At 42.8% G+C, this 21,445-nt stretch overlaps 2 protein-coding genes and 1 pseudogene across 10 annotated transcripts in view; 1 reads left to right on the forward strand and 2 right to left on the reverse strand.

Annotated features, from left to right (window-relative positions):
* SLC26A8 (solute carrier family 26 member 8) overlaps nucleotides 1–9,707 on the reverse strand; it is a 90,935-nt gene extending 81,228 nt beyond the window's left edge. For 3 of the 7 annotated variants that reach the window (XM_049890544.1, XM_049890533.1, XM_049890522.1), the window contains exons 1-2: nucleotides 8,683–9,706; nucleotides 218–404 (exon numbers count right to left, since the gene is read on the reverse strand). In XM_049890544.1, the coding sequence (XP_049746501.1) occupies nucleotides 218–404; nucleotides 8,683–8,917 (422 nt within the window). In that variant the 5' untranslated portion in view covers nucleotides 8,918–9,706. Of the gene's footprint in view, nucleotides 1–217; nucleotides 405–8,682 lie in introns of all 7 variants that reach the window. The other 4 variants (XM_049890570.1, XM_049890553.1, XM_049890580.1 and 1 more) reach the window with 3 other exon arrangements.
* LOC126079534 (microfibrillar-associated protein 1-like) lies at nucleotides 2,355–4,054 on the reverse strand (annotated as a pseudogene).
* Nucleotides 9,708–9,734: 27 nt separating the features above from the next.
* MAPK14 (mitogen-activated protein kinase 14) overlaps nucleotides 9,735–21,445 on the forward strand; it is an 85,562-nt gene continuing 73,851 nt past the window's right edge. The window contains exon 1 of one of the 3 annotated variants that reach the window (XM_049890612.1): nucleotides 9,735–10,271. In XM_049890612.1, the coding sequence (XP_049746569.1) occupies nucleotides 10,156–10,271 (116 nt within the window). In that variant the 5' untranslated portion in view covers nucleotides 9,735–10,155. The remainder of the gene's footprint in view (nucleotides 10,272–21,445) is intronic. The other 2 variants (XM_049890602.1, XM_049890593.1) reach the window with 2 other exon arrangements.

A 21,445-nucleotide genomic window follows, 5' to 3' on the forward strand; every position in this document is an offset into this window, starting at 1 on the left:
AACAAAAAACAAAACAAAAACATAAAACTATATCCATATACACATATATGTGTGTGGGTATATATATATACATATATATACTGAAGAAAAATTACACAATAAATGGCATGGTTATGATGACAGGAAGTCAGAGAAGACAGAAGTGTGCACCGAAGGAATCAGGCCAAGTTTCGGTCCTGCCCAGGTTAATGGCAGCTGAATGTTGGCTAACACGCACCGGCACTGGACGTGATGTCTGAAGGTGGTGATGTTGATGTCCAAGTTCCCTGAGGAAGCAGCCTTCTTTCTGTGTTCCTGTTGAAAGTTCTCCTCATTGTACACCTCTCGCTTAACATCGTATGTGAAAGAATTTTGCCGATATTTAGAATTAAAAGTCTGGGTACTCCTCTCTGGTTGCATTATTTCTGGATAAGTGAAAAGAGATTAAATGAAAAATAATCTTAAAAAAAATCAAGCTCCTCAGTACATTTTTGATGGAAATGAAATTTTCATATAATGGTATTTTATATTTACATAACACATTTCTGTTTTATAAAGGGGTCTCATGTACTGCAAATTTTAAACTCAGAACCACCCTATACATAAGGCAAGATGTGTATTATCCTCATTTTCCAGATGAAGAAATCAAAGCTAGGAATGTAAACAGTTTTGGCTGTTTAATAAAAATTAGAGTCAGGGCTAGAACCCAGGTGTGCAGCTAGAAAGCCTTTTCTTTTTATTCAACCATGTTACAGAGAAATGAACAAGAGGCAAAAGTCAGTAATAACTACCAATTTTTGCCAAAAATGCGAAAGGTTAAGGGCTCAATACAGTGTCTCCTATCTCCCTCTCTATCTAAAATAAACCAAACTAAACCCATTGCTGTAGAGTTGAAACAGGCTCATAGCAACCCTATATCAGGGTAGAACTGCTCCATAGGGTTCCCAAGGCTGTCATCTTTACAGAAGCAGATTGCCACATCTTTCTGCCTCAGAGTGGCTGGTGGGTTTGAACCACCAACCTTTTGGTTACCAATCAAGTGTTTTAACCGCTGCACCACCAGGGCTCCTTGTATCTAAAACGTATCCATCATTCTCTATCCCTTTACCCTTTACTTGGCTTCACAGCACTTGCCGCACCTGATTCGCTATTTGTCTATTTGTCCATTGTCTATCTGCCCCACTTAAAATGCAAGCCCAGTAGGGAGGATTTTGTGCATAGCTGTCTCCCCAGGGCCCATAATAGTATCTGATACTTAATACGCCCTCAACAAATATTTCTTGAATGAATGTCAAGTATCCAGTTAGTGGCATTTCTGTTTAGCAGAAAAAGCCTTGCATGGTGCCCCAGGAGACTGGGGTCCTGGCCCTGGTTTTTTTTTTTTTTCCTTTCCTAACTAGTTGTATGACTGGGGACAAGTTTCTTGGGCTCTGAGTTTCAATTTCTTGACTCATATAATGATGTGACTGTACTGCGTGATTTCTAAGGGTCACATTTAGCTTCAAAAATCTGTATTGCCCTGTTCTTTTAAGAAAATGAGAAACAGGAGTTAATGAGGATGGACATAGATCCATCTCTGGAAGAAAGTACGACCATTCTTAATCATCTGTGTTTTTGAATAATAAAAAGTCATAAACTCTAAAATTCTTCCACATAAATGTGAAAAAGTATATACATATTACACAGATATAAAATATATAGGTAAACGCTCAAATCATGTAGCTCACACAAACAGTTGTTTTACGGGCCAGGTGAAAAGCAAGCTCACTGTATCAGCAACTTTCAGGATGATCCTGCAGCACCACTTCCATCATTATCACCAGCATTACACTAAATCTTTTTCATTAATAATTTCATTTAATTCTCACAATAATCCTAGTACTACTATTATTGCTATTTTACAGATGATGAAAACTAGGTTTTAGAAAAGCTAAGTAACTGGGCCATAGTTACATATCGAATTTTTATCATCAGAGTATTGGGTTGCATTAGTATGCTGTATAAAACCCAAGAATTAAAAATAAAAAAACCAAACCCATTGCCATCGAGTCGATTTCAACTCAGAGTGGCCGTATAGGACAAAACTGAACCACCCCTTGGGTTTCAAAGGCTGTAATCTTTATGGAAGCAGACTGCCACATCTTTCTACAGAGTGGCTGGGGGGTTCGAACCACCAACCTTTTGGTTAGCAGCCAAGCGCTTTAACCACTGTGCCACTGGGGCTCCTTACCCAGGAACTAAAGATCACAAATCCAATAAAGAATGAAAAGGTGGTTGGAGAAGACAGAAGGGAATGGAAGAGGTATTTCACAAGGTATCAATACATGAGAATTAGTACTTTGTGTCTTTTACAAACAAAAGGTAGCACAGTATGTTAAAACATAAGTAGTATTTCTCTCTTTCTTTCCCCCACCTATAGGAATACTGACCTAGTCTTCCTTAATATCCCCATGTAATCTCACAATAAACTCCCATTACTAGAGTTTATTTGTTTCCGCCAACCTAAAACAGCCAAATTAACCCGCTAATTATATTGAGATTATAAAAATCACCATCCTGGGTCAGACCCAGGGTCTAGAATCCAGCATTAATATTTGTTTCTGAAAGTGGCATGAAGGCAGCGCTGGGTAACTCAAATGCCAGCAGGGACAGGCAGGTGAGGTGTGGGCAGACAGTATATGGACATCACAGAGTGGTGGGAACAATGGGGGCTGGCGAGAGCACGTCGGGTCCTAAGGCATAAGCAGCTACTCAGCTCTGGCAATTGCTGCTACGAAGCAGTGTCAGGCCCAGGGAGCCAGATCACATCTTTTCCAAGAGAAGTCATAATTCCTGATTTTTATGTGAAATCTTCTTACTTGCCATTTGCCCGCAGCTCGGTTCCCCTCTCTTCTTCAGTCAGGTTTTCCATGCACTCAGTTTCTGCTTTCTCCTTCTCAAGCGGTTCTGGATCTTCTCTGTCCCGCTTGATTCTCTTTAGCTCCCGAACTTTCCATGCCTTTATATTCCACCTCATCACTTTCATCATCAGTATTGTGTGAATCCAGTGCAGCCAGGGACCAGATGTTCTCTGCTAGCTCCTTCTTGGTCTCCCCTTCTACAGTCTTGAGTGCGTAGTTGTGCCTCTCCTCAGTGTTTTGCCTTCTGCTCTAGCTCCTTCTGTTTCAGTGCTTCAGCTGCCTGTTCTTGAGCTGTCACTCAGTCCTTTGGGATGAAGGCCGGCTTAAGGTGACAAGGCTTCATCTCATCTTCACTGTCTGAGTACTCTTTATACTCAGACTCCGATTCTGACTCCTCCTCAGAATGTCCCTCATCCTCCACTCCCATGACTTCCATCTCTTCATTTTATCTCTCCTGTGCTCGCTGGCCCATCATCCCATGGTGCTGTTTCGTTTCCTCATCAGCATCCTCCTCTTCTTCACTGCTATCTTCTCGTTCCAATGTCAAGCCAATCTCTCTTCCACATCTTCACTAATAGGGTTCTGCAAACACCGCAGATGGGGATAACTAGATGAATCCTCCCTCTGTTCCTCAGGCTCTGCTTCTTGATCATTGGCTTTCTTAATGAGCTGAAATTCTTCATCTTCCTCACCTTAGGACCCCATAGGGACACAGTCTGGCCTCTTGGCCGACATACCGCATTTCACCTTCACTTATTCCATTGAGATCTCAACCTTTCTCATTGCGAACCGGAACAGCACCAGCCATAGACTGAAGAGACGATTGTTTCACGAGTGCACTTGGGACCAACATGTCGATGGCAGTGGCAGTGACTCCTTAAGGCCTGACTGACTCCAAACAGTGAACGCCAACAGCTCAACGAACAGAAAAAAATTCCTTTCCCACCTAGGTCCACAGGAGGCAACTGCACAACTAACGGAAACACCTGAACTAGACAAACCAGAAATACGTGAGAAGAGGACTGTGGGATTTGGAGGACGTCTGGGCACTCACGCCTAGAAAGTGGAGGCTGTAACTAAGCATGTTACTAGGCTGCCTTTGTGCCCTCAGCCTTGTGGGATTTGGAAGCCGCTTCTGGCAGGAAATTGCTTCCTTCGGGCTTTGCTGTTAAGGACTTGAGGGACAAAAAGCTCCCACATACATTTAGTAGCCCTTGGGTTTACTGGGAAGAAGGTTTTCCACTGACAGTGCAGCCGTCAAGAGGGGACTTGAAACAGAAGAAACGGGCATGTGCCACAAATTAGTTTTTACAGGGTGTTGTGTGAGGTGGTACATCCTGGATGGTACAGACATACGTGTCCCACCAATCCTACACCAGACTCCACAGGGACATGCTCAATGATTCAGCATGCATTCCATTAATGAAAAGAATTTTATCAATGAAAAATTTAAAGTGAAAAATAATTTGGTTATGAAAGGGTTAAAGCCTTGTGGGAGGGAAGTCCTAATTAACGATTTCATTTGTTACTTTGGTTTGAAGCCAACAGAATGGTACAGTGATGAATGAGAAACTGAGGAGATAATGAGGGTCTTCTTGTCCATCAGGAGCCCTGGTGATGCTGTTAAAGCACCCTGCCACTAACCGAAAAGTGTGCCGCACCTTCCGGAGAAAGACGTGACAGCTGGCTTCCTTAAAGCTCCAGCCTTAGAAATCCTATAGGGCAGTTCTACCCTGTCCTATAGGGTCACGATGAGTTGGGAAACCAAACAAAAACAAAACCCAAATCCATTGGCTTTGAGTTAGCAATGGGTTTGGTTTTTCATTTTGGTTTGTCCATATTGTCTCTTTCTCTTGAAGCTGCAGTATTCACATTTTCTACCGCCGTACCCTTTGGAGGTATTTTATAATACTGCATTAGTTCACTGATGGCAATTAGTATTTCATTTATTACCCTTATTTTATATTGTTTATGTCTCAAGAGGTGGCCTCCATCTCTACTAGACTAGCATTCATATCTTTTTATTTTATTGTTGTAAGTATATAATACACGCTTGCCAACTAGATGTTTTTCACGTGTACAATTTAGTGACATCAATTACATTAATCATGCTGTGCAACCATCACCAATATCCATTGCCAAATTTCTATCACCATAAACAGAAACTCAATGCTTCCTAAACAAAGTTGATCTGCTTTTATTTTTACAATTTTTTTTATACATTTCCATCATATTCACTCTTGGCCTTCATTTGTTTCAGACTGAAGAATGCTATTTTACCTGTGGTCAGTTAATTTAGTGCTCAACACACATTTGTTGAATGCTAGGTGCTCTTGGGATACAAAAGAACAAATTATTCTACAATTCAGTAGAAGAAAAGTACCAAAATATAGTGCTGTAAGAGTTTAGAGGTGGGGAAGAGAGGAATTAACATTTATGACCACTCGGCCATATACTACGTTCTTCATGTACATCATCTTAAAGAGCTTGATATTATTCTCCTGAAAGTGACTATACTCATTTTACTGATGAGTTTAGTAACTTTCTCAGAGTCATACAATACTTAAATAGCAGAGCCAGAATTTGAACCTGGTCTGATTCCAAAATAGATGCCCCATCCTTCCACCATGGGACCTCCTCCAAAATTGAGATTAATAGTCCTGGCCTAGAGAGATGGAGAAGGCCTTCTGGAGGAGACATGATTTGAGCTCAGTGTAAGCTGGGGGCGGGGTGGAACATAAGCTGTTTCAGGGAAACAGTAGTAGGGAAGTACAAAGATAACGTAAGGCAAGTAATTCAAGAGATCTTCGTAAAGTTCATGTCGTTAGTTGCTGTCGAGCAGACTCATGTAACGAAGGTAGCCAAATGCCTCATCATCTAATTAGTGATGTGCATGAATGGATGAAAGAGATTCCCACTGTCCCTACCTACTATCCAGCAAAACCACAGCCAAGGGAACAGGCTTGGCGGAATCAGCAGGGAAAGAAGATGCTGCTGAGTTTGACCCTAGTCTGGCACCGTGAAGAGACATGGGAGGTATAAAATAAGTGGGGCTTATTATATAATGAGTGGGATATAGCATTCTTCAGTGCCGACTCATGGAAACCCCATGTGTGCAGAGGAGAGTTTTCAAGGCTGTGACCCTTGGGAAACAGAATGCTAGGCCTGTCTTCTAAGGTACCTCAGGGTGGGTTTGAACTGTTTGTGCCACCCAGGAGCTCCTAAAATTAGTGTTAAGCCCCCCAAATGTAGAATGAGGCCTATTCCTGGAAGGTCTTAAATGCTGAGTTGTAAAAAAAGCTGGTCTTTATTTTTTAGCTATGTAAACTGTTTGAGCAGAAAGAGTAATATGCACAGAGATGCACTTTGGGAAAAGGAATCTTGTCGGTGGTATGATTGACAGCTGTACTGTCCGGTACAGTAGCCACTGGCCACATGCAGCTATTTAAATTTAACTTAATTAAGCTAAAATAAAAAATCAGTTCCTTAGTTGCACTAGCCACATTTCAAGGGCTCAACAGCCACATGTGGCCAGTGGCTACCTTACCGAACAGCACAAATGTAAAACATTTCCATCATCATAGAAAGTTCTATTGGACAGTGCTAGCGACAAGAGACTGGTTAGAAACAATCGATATTAGAATAGTCTAGGGCAGAGGTATTTGAATTATAAGCTTTGGTGGCCACAGTGAGGATGGTGAGGAGTGGCAAGTGGAAAGCTATCTTTGATGCTGGCTTTAAAGGACTCATCAAATGGCTGCCTAAAGGAAGGCACATGATTTCCTTATTTATTTGTTTTAGCAGTCTTCTCTGGAATTTTCCAGCTCCATTATTTCCCTCTCGATTTCATAGAACCCCTAATGGCTTGTTTTCATGCTTTAGCAGGACCCTTCCTGACAAGGTGTGTGACGAGAAGCTCCTACTGATAAGTGCCAGATGCACTTTAGTGTGGAAAAGGTGATGAATTTCAGAAAAGATCATCAAAACTACACTGATGGGATGATGACCTTGCAGCTAAGACACAAAAGGGACAGTGTCTGTTTCCAGCTCTTGACAGTGTCAGTCTGATGGGGCTACTGCACTCAGTGTAATCAACACCATGCTAACCTTTACCCATAACCTTGAAGATAAATGTCCACTTTGAAGACAACTCCTTGATGCTTCCTTCCATCAGAGCAAATATTTAAGTTTGGTAGACAATGTGTTTGAACCACGTAAGTTTTCGTTTTCTTACTCTACAAATGTAACATAATTTTGAGTACCTGGATTACTCGATGGCACCGGGTTTGCTTTTTTGGTTTGGATTACTACAAGGGAGACATTAATTTAATCTCTGTACCCCATACCTGATCCCCAGACAAGTAGCATCAGCATTGCCTAGGAACTTATTAGAACTGCAAATTCTCAGGCCCCACCTAAACAACAACAACAAAAAACCAAAACAGTTGCCATTGAGTCGATTCCAACTCATCGCGCCCCTACAGGACAGAGTAGAACTGCCCCACAGGATTTCCAAGGAGCAGCTGGTAGATTCGAACTGCTGACCTTTTGGTTAGCAGCGGTAGCTCTTACACCACCAGGCCCTACCTAGACATACTGAATTAGAAACTCTGGGGGCAGGCCTAACACTCTGCTTTAAGAATCCCTCCAGGTGATTCCGATACACAGTAAAGTATGAGGACCACTGTAAATGTAGCCAACTTCTTTAGTCTTCCAGTGTTAAGTTTGGGGGCATTGTCAAAACACATGCATTTTGACTCAGCTCCTTCACCTTCCATACTTGCCCCATCCATCCATCCATCCATCCATCCATCCATTTATTCATTTACATAATCTATGTTCAGACTATTTAAAAAATTAAGAATAAAAAGTTTAAATACAGTGCGACTTTCTGACCATTGACCCAATAGAATTGAAATCTTGAAACTTAAGTTTAGTTGCCAGAATATCTTTCCCCACTATTGTCATCTTTCATATATTCTCTAAAATTATGTGAAGGCAAAATTCACTTCCAAAATTTCAAAATAAGCATTTGTTAAAACAGCCCTTTGCCAGTTACTACCTAGGTTTTAATGGGAAATGAATTTCAGATATAGAAAAGGCATCTTTTTAGCACTCTTCAATAACTGTCTAGTGACAGAGATATAAAAATGACTTAGACAAAGATGCAGCCCTCAAGGAGCTTAACCATCAGACACTACCTGCAGCTATCTGTACTGCAATGTAGTTAAGGGCAAAACCAGTGGAGTGTGGAGGAGAGACACTTATTATTGGGGTGGGATGTTGTAGAAACGTCACAGGATCCTGGAGGATAAACAGAATTTGACAGGAAGAGAAAGGGACAGGTGAGGGAGGAGGCTCAGGCAGAAGGAACAAAATGAACAAAAGCTGTAAGTTTTGGGCAGTCAAGCCTCAGGAGGAGATGGATGCGGTGGCGGCTGAGACTGGGGCAGTGGGCCACTTCGAGGGTTTCTGATAATCCCGGCAAGCGACTTTGAAAGGAGGCAGCTTGCAAAAATGCACACGCTGTCTGTTGTTATAGCCATTCCACGCGGCCTTTCAAAGCACAGACAAGACCTCTGAGCTCCCAGGGGATCCCCATTCATTCATCCCTCAAATATTGACTGAGCGCCCGCTATGTGCCTAGCCCTGCTGGGGACAGGAGCAGCCCCCTGCCTGCGACTTCGATGTGTAATGAAAGGCCGGTCCCTCGCACCCAGGCTCCCACGCCGGGGACCCGCCGCGGCCTCACCGCTCTCCACCTACAGCCCCTGGCTCCTGGGCGACTCCCGCAGCGGCTCACCTGGTTCCCGGGCGAAGGCGGGAATGACGACGGTGGGGTCGGACGCGGCTCTGGCCCGGCTGGCAGCGCTGGGACGCGAATGCGGGCGCAGACGCCGGCGGTTCCCGAGCCGTTGCGCCCGAGCTTGCGGGCGTTCGGAGCGGGCAGGGGGCATAGGCAGCAGGGGTAGGGGAGCGGGGACCGGGATAGCTGGGCCGCGCGTCCGGAGCCCAAGGGAACTCCTTACCTGTGCCATCCAGGCCCCCACTGGCTTCGAGGTTTTACACTTTTGATTGCAGGCCTACTTGGTGCCAGGGCTCGTGATCTGCACTGCGCATCAATTCACAAGTCTTCCGGTTACCGGTTAGGTCAGAAGAGAGACGTAAGGAAACCTCTCGAAGGGAGATAGCCAAGATTTCCCTAAATCAGAACCGCCTGGCATCTATGCTAAAAATGCAGTGCCCATCTCGGACTTATCTAATTAGACTGCAGCGCGCCCTGGGAAGCTGTGTTTTAAAACAAACTCCCAGGTTGATTCTTCTGTACATAAAAGTTTGAGAATTACTAGGAGAGCTTGGCTGGAAAAAATCTCACTTTAGGGCTAATATTTGCTTTTGTGACAGACTTCGTCAGAATCCCTAAGAAGAAGCCGTATGTCCCTGAGCAGATGGGAAGGCAGCGGCTTTCTGGCTGGAACCTTTTTCTTTTTATATGCAAGTTATTTCTTGGAAATTGAGAATTTCCCTGAGCAGGTGTTTGGCTGCCGGTGCCTATACTGAGTTCAAAGATCTTGGGCCCTTTTCCCGATGCCCCATTTGTCATCGTCGCTTTCTAGCACCAGAGCCAGGCGTTGCCCCAGCCCACCACGGTGGGGCGCACGAGGCATGTGTTGCCCGCTAGTCTCTTCCTTGGCGAGTCTGCCTACGCGCCCTTAAGGACATCAGTCCTTGGAAGTTCCTGCTTCTGGCCTCCAGCTGTTGCTCTCTTGTCGCGAGAACTGCTCCTCCTCCCGTACTCTCACATCACGAAACCCCTCCCGCGAGCAGGTTCCATATTGGGTGACTCTCGGCTCGCGGAGAGTCCCGGGACCTGTTCTCGCGAGAGTACAGAGGGAGGCTCCTGCTCACTGGCTCTGGATCCGCGACCGCTGGAGTCTCCGTGGGCGCTGCAGCTGGAGTCCGGCGACGCAGCCCAGAGACGGCCTGGTCTGGGCGAGTGTGCAGGGGGGTCGCGGCGGGCGCAGCCCCGAGCCGGGTAGCGCGCCCCTGTCCTGAGCCGGGGTCGTCCCCGTCACTAAGGCGCATCTAGGTGCTGCAGCTGACAGGGGCCGCGCGCGCGCGCGGGAGTCCGAGGGGCCGCGGCAGCCGCACCTGCGCCGGCGACCAGCGCAGGGTCCCGGCCCTGCCCGGCAGGGAGCGAGAGTCCGGGAGCGGGTGCAGGCGCAGGCAGGGGCCCCGCAGGGCCACCTCCTCACCCTGCGGCCGCCGCTGGAAGATGTCTCAGGAGAGGCCCACGTTCTACCGGCAGGAGCTGAACAAGACAATCTGGGAGGTGCCTGAGCGCTATCAGAACCTGTCCCCGGTGGGCTCCGGTGCCTATGGCTCGGTATGGTGAGTGTCGCAGGGCCTGAGGCTAAGGTGGACGGGGTGGCCCCTCACGCCCAAGGGCCAGGCCTGCCCCCACGGCTCAGCGATGCGCCAAGTGGCAGGAATTTTTCTCGAGGAACGGCATCGCTGCCCCTTCGAGCTCTGTCTTGCACCCCTGGCACCCCCATCTGCACAGCAACTAGGTGGTCAGCCGTGTGCAGGACGCAGTTCCATGCTGGGCTGGGTGGGGGTGGGGGTGGGGGTGCTGGAATTCGGCCCTGGCTCGCGCCCTGCGCGAGGGACAGGGAAGGCTTCTCAGAAGGCTGCTGCTCCGGGGACAGGGACGAGGGTGCCTTCTGCTTGCGGGGGGAGGGGGTGTCCCTGCTGGCGTCGAACAGAAGGGCCCCCTCCGGGGGTGCGCCCACCCTGGGGCGCTGGAGCTGGCCCTCTGTGCGGACAAGCCCAGGAGCTGCCGGGAGAAGGCAGAGCCCAACTGGGAGACTGTGATCATCTGAACAACGAGGAAGGGCGCTCTCCCCGGGCTTTTTTTGCAAAGCTGCGTTGAAATTCCGTTTTGAGAAGGGTTCCTTTTGAATTAGCAGCGACCTATAGAGCTTAAAATACTGACTTTATCTCGGTGAACACCGTGCCAGTTTGAGTGGTGTGTTTCCGATTCGGTTGAAAGCGTATTTCCTTTTCGCGGGGGGGTGGGGGAGGTGGTGGCGGTGGCGGTGGCGGCGATAGTGCCTGCGAGAACCCTGCTGTTTAAGAAACCGGTCGTCTCACTGATTAGTCACATTCCTCTGCTCATTTAAGTATTGTTTGACAAAACAATTTTCTCATTTGGAGCAAAGGATATTCAGGACCGTTGGACGCTCTCAAGATCAAAAAGTTAACCGTGCTGGGAAGGACTGTAAATAGTTTTAAATTGCGACAGTTCCTACAAATACTGTGTTTTTAAAGCCCCTTATAGAGATTTTGCAGGAAACTTATCTGCATTTGTGACCTGAGGTACACGACAGTTTTCATAGCATGTAGCAAAAGAAGGAAGAGACGCCTTTTTACACCGCAAGTGTTTTAAATTAAACGGGTACAATAAAGTTTCCGGACTTGAAATGTTTCACTAACTTCTCTCTTGTTTCCAAAGTTTTATGTACTGTATTTTAGATGTACTGTAATCTGGGCGCCCCGATCTGAAACTAAATATCAGACTTAATTATTAACTGTTTCTGGGTTTTAGTAATTTCGTGTACATGCATCATTTGAAAAGGGGTCTGTAAAATAAGTTTTTGCTTAGGAATATATTCCAGTTTTTTGAATGTGTTAATCTTTAAGTGTAATTCCTGTGTTCCTTAAAGTCACATCATGAATTTCCTGTTTGGTAGACTTTTCGGGTAATTAAGATTGTGCAATTGTGCCCTGCAACAGATCATATTGCATTTTCTAGTTAAAGCTGCTTGCGTTATGTCGCAGATGGCACCATGCTTGACATCTTTCTCTCATTTTAAAGGAATTTGCAGCTTTTTACATTCACTATATATATTTCTTGATTTACAACTTTTCAAAGATGTATTTGAGTCATTGCAGCTTTTACAGTTCATTAATTTACCTTCATTTTTGAATTGACATATTTATTTTTGCAATATCAGGTTTTTGTTTCCAGTGTTTCCGTTTAAACTTTAATGGAGTGATACAGCAAAATAACTCAGCTACAGGGAATTTAGGTGAACTTGAAAAAATTTGCTCGCAGGGTTTCCCTGTAAGTATGAATAGCTCAGCACTAGACCACACATCAGATTTCTAATAAAGTGTCGCTAAAATGAACTTCATATTTCTTTAGTACTCTTCTGGCTTATAGAAGCCAGCAGTATCTGACATTTGGAAGTAATTTTGTTGAATAGATTTTTAAAAATAGGTAATACATTCATATTTTATAAAATTCAAAATATATAAAAGAGTATTCAGTGAAAAGTCTCCCTCCCTTTCTTTTTTGTTCCCCAGCTGCCCTCTTCCCTTCTGCGGAAACAACCACTGTTAAGTTTCTTGTGTGTCTTTTCAGGAAGGCAGAGGTTTTTTTTCTTTGTCTTTTTTTAAAGTAGCATTTCTAGTAAATATTTCTAGGCGGATTTAAGATACAGATGGAATCCCTCGGTGGTAAAAATGGGTAATGTACTTGGCTGCTAACTGAAAAGCTGGAAGTTCGAGTCTACTCAGAGGTGCGTTGGAAGAAAGGCCGGGTGACCTACGTAGGAGAAAGTCAGCCATTTAAACCCTGTGGAGTACAGTTCTACTCTGACGTGCGTGGGATTGCCGTGTGTCGGAGTCTACTGGAAGGTGTGTGTGTGAGAGAGAGAAGATGCAACCTATAGAGTTTTGGTGGAAGAAAATACAAGTGAAATTGCATAAAAATTGACTATAAAACAAGTATCACTGCTTGTGTAATGAAAATACCAGAACTTAGATTTGCAAATAAGTATCATCTCAGAGTAGCTATTTGAAGTTGTTCTTTCAATTATCAACTTTTCAGGTGTGACCCGAAAAAATAATCCATTGCTGTTGAGTCAATTCCGACTCGTAGAGACCCTATAGGACAGAGCAGAACTGCCCTATAGAGTTTCCAAGGAGCATCTGGTGGATTTGAACTGCTGACCCTTTGGTCAGCAGCCATAGCACTTAACCACTGTGCTACCAAGATTTCCTCAGGTGGGACAGAAAATGTGTTTCTTAGAACTTACTTTGGTGCTTGTGTAACTTTTTTCATCTTCATTCTTTGAGAGCAGATTTGACTAGAGAATAGCTAAAAGTGAAATTGAATCCAAACGATTCATAAATTTAGATCCAGGTCTGGTGAAAAGGATTAGGAAAGTCAGGTTGGTGATTTTAGGTCAAAAAGGAATCACAATGATAAAGTAATGACAATTTCTAGTGTGGCTTGTAGGACTGAACCTGAAGTCTTATTCCCAAAAAGAATCTCTACAAGTATTTAAAGGAATGCAGCATCATTGAAAAATGTATTCAGTTTCCTAATTTGATTACTCTGAAGAAGTGTGTTCACTTTGATGTGTAAATTTTTTCCTCTTTTAAGTGTGTTTTCATTATTTTCATTTGTAGAATGTAATGCAAATAGCAGCCTGTGTGGTAGCCGAAAATGAATCAAAGATTAAGGAATCAGGCTTCAAAAACTTGATAGGGTTTGACAAATTGTCTTTCCTTGTTAAAGATGAAAGGGAACTAAACTAAGCTTTGCAGTTTTAAGGAACTTTGTGCATTGTCTGTGAGGGGAAATGAAGCAAAATTGTTTAAGAATACGTTGTTGCAAAGCATTGATTTTGTGGTTTTGGGACTGAAGGGGAGAATCTTTGTGGTGAGTTTAAGGAAATATAAACAGGAACTTAAATGCCTTTCCTCTGGGGTACGGTTTTTCCAGTCCCTTGCTGTTGATTAAGGGAGGTGGGGGCACTGGTAACCGTAAAACAGTGTGATGAGGATTGAGAACTACTCTGAGATCATATCTGATTGTTTATTCAACAGTATTTATTGAGCACCAAATGTGGTCTAGTTAGCAGGCTAGGTCCTTGAGATAGAGTGCTGAACAACACAGCACAAGACGGTGCTTCTCTCACCAACCTTATAACCTAGTGGTAAAAACTACATCTTACGGATTGCTTACTGTGTTCCAGGCATTGTACTGTGCACTTTGTATTTATCATCAGTATATAAAGTATATAATAAAACGTTTAGTTAAAGAATGGTACAGTATACTAAGATGTCTAATCCAACTTCCTAAAATGGCTTGGAGAACAGGAGTATATATAATATTATAAATGCATGTAATAAAAATAAATGAGGCTACTGTTTGTGTTCTTTTTTTTAAGTTTAGTTTAATGGCCATTCGTGTTTTAAATCTTTCTTTTGCAATAAACCAGGGTACAAATAAAAATATATCATTTTTGAATATGCAAAGATGATATTCTTGACTCCTGATCAATGAGGTCAGCGTGCCATTCACTTTTCTGGTGGTGATAATAGGCTCGTGTTGATATTTTTCCCTATTTCCTTTTCTTTGTAGCCAAAAACAAGGTGGTTGGCTGAATGCTGTCAGTGCCAGTAAGAAAGATTTAAACATAAATAATAGCAAATGTTTGTGTTATTGAGGTGTAAAGACTGTTATAAGAAAGCGTTCAGTCCACTTGGCTAGAGTCATATTTTATTTGTCAAATCACATTTTTCCACTGATACTTTTCTACTCACTCTCATTTTAAAATAAGGGTATCCTGGACCTCTGGCTCTTTAATTCTGCTAGTTTAATTTCTTGATACTGAGGAGTATTCTGCTTTTGGTCTCCATCTAGCTCAGCCTCAGAGATGATGCATATTGACTTTGCCCTTTTCATGGGCAACATTGCAGATGAAGCTGAGTCCCAGGGGCCTAGGATTCAAAGGTGGAAGAATTCTTTTTGTTTGGGGATATTAGAGTTCCTTGGCTCAGATTGTAGAGTATTTGCTGGCCTAGACCACTCTCACTTTAGTAGTAACTGACATTTTTATGGAGCCCTAGTGGCATAGTGGTTAAGAGCTTAGGCTACTAACGAAAAGGTTGGCAATTTGAATCCACCAGCTGCTCCTTGGAAACTCTGTGGGGCAGTTTACAGAATGATTTCATTCAAAGCATTATCATTTAGTTCTCACAAGCTCTATGAAGGAACCCTGGTGGTACAGTGGTTAAGAGCTGCAGCTGCTAACCAAAAGGTTGACAGTTGGAACCCACCAGCCACTCCTTGGAAACCCTGTGGGGCAGTTCTACTGTGTCCTGTAGGGTCACTATGATAGCAACAGGTTTGGTTTTTGGTTTTCTATGAAGGCTGGTGTAAAAGTGACCTGGCAGAGATGTCTGACTTCTTTGTCTAACTTCACAAAGGGGAAGGGAAATCATTATCTGCATCAACAGCCCAAGGCTGATGCCTGTGAAGGGAAAGTCGGACATGCTGCCTCCCTCCAAACTTTTTATCAGTTCTGACACCAACCGTCCTTCCCAAGGCACTCTACTTCTCTGCTGCATTCAGTAATTCTGTGTAATGGCCACACAGAATTCACAGACCATTGTGACAGTTAGGGGTTTTTCAGGGAAGTAACAAACAAGTTACAACTCAATTTCAGGAATGCTCAGGATACAGTTCTTAGATCAGGACAGTCTTTTCTCAGCTGTGCCTACAGACAGGCCTCTCTCTGGCCCTCAGCCCCTTGCCCTCCTCCAGTAAGTGTTAAAAAGCTCTTTTAGCTCTGTTGATAAGTGCCCAGAGCCACCCCACTCTGCCAGTAAGCTCAGCCCGAAGGCACTCAGCTCTCTCGCTCTGTTTGTTTCTGTGCCACCGCTTCCTGCCATCTTGTGGTCTCTGGTGTTACAGCTCTGTTTCTCTGTCTCCTGGATCTAGGAGACTTCCAGCACAGAAACCCTGGGTCCAAAGGACAAGCTGCACCCCCAGCTCTTGTTTCTTGATGGCTGAGAGATTCCCTTTGTCTGCCTCTGGGATGGCTCATTTTAAGCCTGGCAGGATGGTAAAACTGACCGATCCCCTCATTAGGGTTCCATGCACCTTATTTGCACGGTCCAACTCCCACAAGGGTGCCATACACCTTATTTACATTATTAGCAAGATCTGCAGTCCCCTTGGTAGGCCACAAGGACCTCATTTGCTTAGTCCCACTCAGTCCTTTGATGGAAGTTACAAAGACTGTGGCTAAAAGGGCCATATTAAGTAATTCACTGCTCTGCAGCTGGTATTATTAACCCAGTTTTATAGATGAGGCGTCGTACTCATTCACTAAAGGAATGACATTCTTGTCCGTGCTGCTTTGGCTTTGGTTCTGTGGTTTCAACACTTCAACAGTCTCTTTTCCTGTAGACCTGGGCAGCTGAGGTTGTGTTGTGACACCTTCACTTGTGTAGGTCGCTTCTTCCATTTCTCCTTTTGTGAAGAAAGGGGTTGCTGAGTCACTTGCAATAAGCTGTGACTTTAGAAAATCAATCCCATCAGTGCTGTTGCCCAGCTAACCTGAGGGGTCATGACTTAACCCATGAAAGTCGCTTCCTCAGAATTGACAAATCAAAAATGAACTCATTGCCCAGATTAAAAACTTTGTTTTCAAAGAATCGTTAGGTGATATAGTTAATTCCTGAATTTACCGGTTCTATTGCTTTGAAATTCTTTAGGGTACGTTTATGTAAAGTTGAGACTACCTGTACATGTTTGTGTTGTAAGTATAGGGCATAAATAGAACTAACTGCCTCTTGGGACCTTTGAAAATACATTGGACTTTCATTCTCTACTGTAGTGTGAAATTTGGTATAAATTTGTTCCTATCCTAGAGGTATAATTACTGTAGTGCTCAGAAAACCTCATTACAAAGTAGGTTTCCCTGACTTGGAACTGAGGGGTTTTTTTCTCAGGGTTGTAGCGTACTTAGAAACGATGCACATGTTTCTCCAGGACCAAAACAAAACAAATACTTCTTTAGATTTGAAATGCATTTTGTAAAAGTAACTTCAGATATTAGAAGTAGTCTTTTCAAACTTAGCACTGCTCTTGTAGAACAGTGCTTCCATAAATTAAGTACACATATGACAAGGTTTCGTAAAAAAAATTATGACCAGTTCCCCAACATTTAAGCCTTTGAAAAGTTTATTCTAGGGAAGAGGAGGATGGTGGTCTGTGAGTTTTACGTTTTTGACAAATAGACCCTGGGTCTGGATGTGCTCAGCTCCCAGGTTGAAAGTTGGTACAAAGGAGGAAGAGTCCAGGATGACACCTATGTGTGAGCCTTGGGCAAATTGGTAGATTTTAGTGCCATTTTCTGAACTTTGGAATATTATAGAGCACAGGATTATGTAAGGAAAAGAGGAGGAAGTTAAGTTCATGGTAATCTATTTGAGGACAGGGCTCCATGTATTATATAAATACCTTGAGCATCTATTATGTATGAGTCACTCTTTAGATGCTAGAGATGGAATATGAACAAAACAAACATTTCTGTCCCTAAAAAAAAAAAAAAAAAAAGACACTATATATTCCAAGGGAGAGGGGAGTAGTAGTGGAGATACAGAATAAATAAGTAAATTTTATCGTATATCACATGGTTAAGTGCTATGGGAAAATGAAGCAAGAAAAGTGATAAGGAGGGCTGGAATGGCTGTGATGCCTTTTTAACAAGGGTGGTCAGGATATAAGCCTCAGTAATAAGGTGACATTGATCAAAGACCCGAAGGAGGTAAGGGAATATAATATACCGGTTGGACATGGATGAGGTAGGGAGGGATGAACATTTCAGGCTGAGGGTACAGCAAATGCAAAGACCCTGAAGCAAGAGAGGGGTTGCTGTTTCCCAGAAATAGCTAGATCAGTATGGCTATACCTGAGTGAGCTAGAGGCCAAATTTTAGTAGGAGTTGGGGGAGAGGCCAAGGTATGTGGGGAATCGGTGCACAGAGCCCTGACCCATACCCACTACTTGCATTCCAGCAGGCCCAGAGTACTACAGCCAGTACTGTTGGTGGACCCTGGAAAATCAGGCAGTCCAGTCCAACTCTTTAGTATGGGCCTACGTCACTTTTTCAGGTTTTTATTGCCGAAAAGAAGGAGCAAAGAGATTAGCTCTAGATTTAGACTGACAAAAAGATTAGCATGGTGGCAGGTTCAGTGTTTCCTAACTTCTTTGGGCTTCTAGGTTTCTCCTTAATACTGGGTCATTTTTTAAACTCATTTTTTACCTTCCCTCAACATGTAAGATCTCATTTTATTTAGCTGTGTATTTGTTGTACATTCCTCCTTTTCCCCCATTATAATAATTTTAGGAGAGATCAGACTGCGGTTACCTATTCACTGATGTCTTGGCTATGAGGCCACAAGGACTTTTCTGTTTATTAACTTAAATAAATCTTAAAGATCGAAAGATCCTGTAGCCACATGACCCTATAAAAACCTATAGGGTTTATTGTTTTCCCTGCCTTTACATTTGTCACAGTGGTTAAGAGCTCAGGCTGCTAACCAAAAGGTCAGCAGTTCGAATTATCAGCCACTCCTTGGAAACCCTATGGGGCAGTTCTACTCTGTCCAGTAGGGTCGCTATGAGGCAGAATCGACTCGACAGCAACGGGTTTGATTTTTTGGTTTTGGTTTACATTTGTAAGCTCCTCTCTTTCATTGAAGCTATCCCCGTTTTTACTGCTCTATCATCTGGTTGCAGAAAATAAGTTTTCCTGCAAACACAGATTCCCATGGCAACATAACAAAAAGGTAATAGAGCAAATGTTTATTTTGTCTAGACCTGCTGTCTGAGAAACTTTAGACCCTGAACATATTGGCTCCTGTTACTTTAAGTGATATTGTTGTAGAATTTCTTGTTTTCTTCAAAATCTTCTCCTTAGTGGTATTATAACTGCCTATTACATGAGGGAAGGCGTGTGTGTATGCATGCCTTATTGTCAGTCTATCCAAAAGTATGCATCTGCTGCTTTCCCAAGCTTATGGTCCAGAGGGTAGGCATACATGCAACACATGAATGTGTTCAAAAAAAGCATGCCAATTGTTACCGCCTTTTTTTCTTTAATTCATTAATTCAGCAGTGTCCCATTGCCAGGCGCTGTGCTAGGTATTATGTTTATAAAGTTTTTTTTTTTTTGAAAATCAGGAAAGGATCCTTGCTTTTGAAAATATCAGTCTAGAGGGGACATATTTATGTTTTCTCAGAGATAGCTTTGAAAGTCCTCTGTAAGCTTTTCTTTTCTGCATTCTTTCAGCTTAGGTTGCCATCTACCTTTATATTTCTTACCCTTCTTTTGAAATCTTTTAGATTCTTCTATGTCTCTCTCAAATTCAGTGACATACTGGTCACTTTTTTATACCTAGGGCAGCTTTATGCAAGGGTATGTATTGAAGATGTATGTTGGAGAATCCAGCCATTTGATGACTCAGATCTAAAAAGTGATGACATCAGCGTGTGCCCACAAGAGGTCATAACTTCTTTTGATTTGTTAAGGGCTGAGGGGGACTATGTTTTAGGGAAAGAAAGGGGCTGTGAGGGTAAGGTTCACTAGATCCTTAACCTGGCCCTATACTTCCCCTTGGGGTAGTGTCTCTGCTGTGACAGTCTTCTCACCTACAAATCATGCACTCTAATCATGCCCTCAGTCTTCACTGTGGCACTCACAGTGTGAAGTGTCTGGCTTATGCAAGTGTGTATTAAACTCATCTTTCTTGTTAAAACTTCCTCATGCCTGTAGGAGACCTAACTTGATTCCCAAAAATAAATGATGTTGACTCCTTGTCCTTAATTATCTTTCTCCTTCTTAAATTCACACTGATGCCAGATTATTTTCAGTGATTATTGCTTTATTCTTAATATCTCTAATGGTTATTCCTTTTTTTCCTCATTTCAACTGACAAATCCTTCATCTAGGGCTTACGCTCTCTTGATCCTTATTGAACTTAGGCTTTTGAATAATTTCTATTTATGTTTTCTTTTCCAGGCTACCAAATGCTGGTGAACATCTTAGTTATCTTCCTGATCCAATATAATAAAATTTGACTCCCTAATGATCTTAGTGTTAAATTGAAGTGAAGTATTGATGTTGGCATTTTATATTGGTATACTTCTGATAACGCCATTCTCTCATTTGACGTTATAAGTTGGGCTTGCTTCATTTTCTGATTCCTAGTTCAGAAAAAAAAAATTTTTTTTTTTTTTAGTTCAGTGTTCTAAGTGCCTTATGCTCTGAATGATCTGCTTTGAAGTTGTCAATCTCAATAGATTAAATGATACTGGTACTAGGCAAAAGGAGAGAAATTAGCAAATTAAGAGAACAGGCAGTAACTACTGTGAACATCTGTCAAGCTGTGTTTCTATTCCCAAATCTATAGGGTTTCTCAGCCTTGGCGCTACTGAAATTTTGGGTCAGATAATTCTTTATTGTTAGCGGCTGTTTTATGTATTGTAGGATGTCTAGCAGGTTCCCTTTCTCCTACCCACTAGATGCAAGTAGCAGCTCCTAGTTGTGACATCCAGAATTGTCTCTAGACATTGTCACATGTTTGGGGGAAACGACACAAAATTTCCCTTGGTTGAGAATCACTTACAATAACTCTATGTATTTGGACTGATTGGCCCTAAGTAAAAACTAGATAGGATAAGAACCTTCCACTTCCATGAAGATAGAAATGCTATAAAGACTTTCTGCTTTATGACTTGAGGCCTCTCTAAACATGACTTTTATCATTTCCAGGGAATAACAGCACTCCTTCCTAGATACTACTAACCTGAAAAGCCTAATGGATGGGAGAACTCACGTAACTTGCTTGTGAGAGGCAGGGTATATCACTAGCATAATTGAGAAACAACTTATGATGGTGAGGGAGATCTGATTTTCATGAATAATTGCTTTTTGCCATTGTCATGGCCCAACTTAGTATGTTTTGAATGCCTCTGAAAAGGAACACTATTTTGGGACGTTGGCTTCTACTCCAAGTTGGCAGTATTTTCCCTAGTGTCTCTTCTGGTATTCTTTTCTGGGTCCTTTCTTTCCTGTCTCTTTTCAATATCTAGCATTTTTAAACTCCTAGAAATATAGTGCTGCTTAGGAAGCCACAAAAGTGAGCTGTAAATAGAGTAAGGAGGGAGAGTAGTATATTAAGAATTAGATTTCTCTACGTTTTTGAAGGTTCTTGCATCTGGGAAGGCTTTGCTTAAAGTACTAGACATAGCAGACTGAATTATTTTCAGGTAATCTTATAGATTTTAGGCAGCAGTAACTCAGGAAGATTGACCTTATTTGATTCAGAATGGGTTATATAGGCACATTACGTAGTCTAGTATCTTGTAAGATGCAATTTCCTGAAAATTGTCTACAGTAGTATCTTAATGACTTTGAAGTTATGAGTCAGTGACTAATCTTTTTTTTTTTTTCTTATTGTGTTTTAGGTGAAAGTTTACAGCACAAATTAGTTTTTCATTTAAAAATTTATACACAACTTGTTTGTGACATTGGTTGTAGTCCCTGCTATCTGTCAGCACTCTCCCCTTTCCCACCCTGCTTTCTCTGTGTCCGTTCATCCAGTTTTCCCATCCTTTCCTGCCTTCTCGTCTTGGTTTTGGGCAGGTATTGCCCATTTGGTCTCAGATACTTGATTGAACTAAGAAGCACATTCCT

Source organism: Elephas maximus, chromosome 1 (assembly GCF_024166365.1).
Source record: "Elephas maximus indicus isolate mEleMax1 chromosome 1, mEleMax1 primary haplotype, whole genome shotgun sequence".
In the NCBI taxonomy this organism is placed as follows: domain Eukaryota; kingdom Metazoa; phylum Chordata; class Mammalia; order Proboscidea; family Elephantidae; genus Elephas; species Elephas maximus.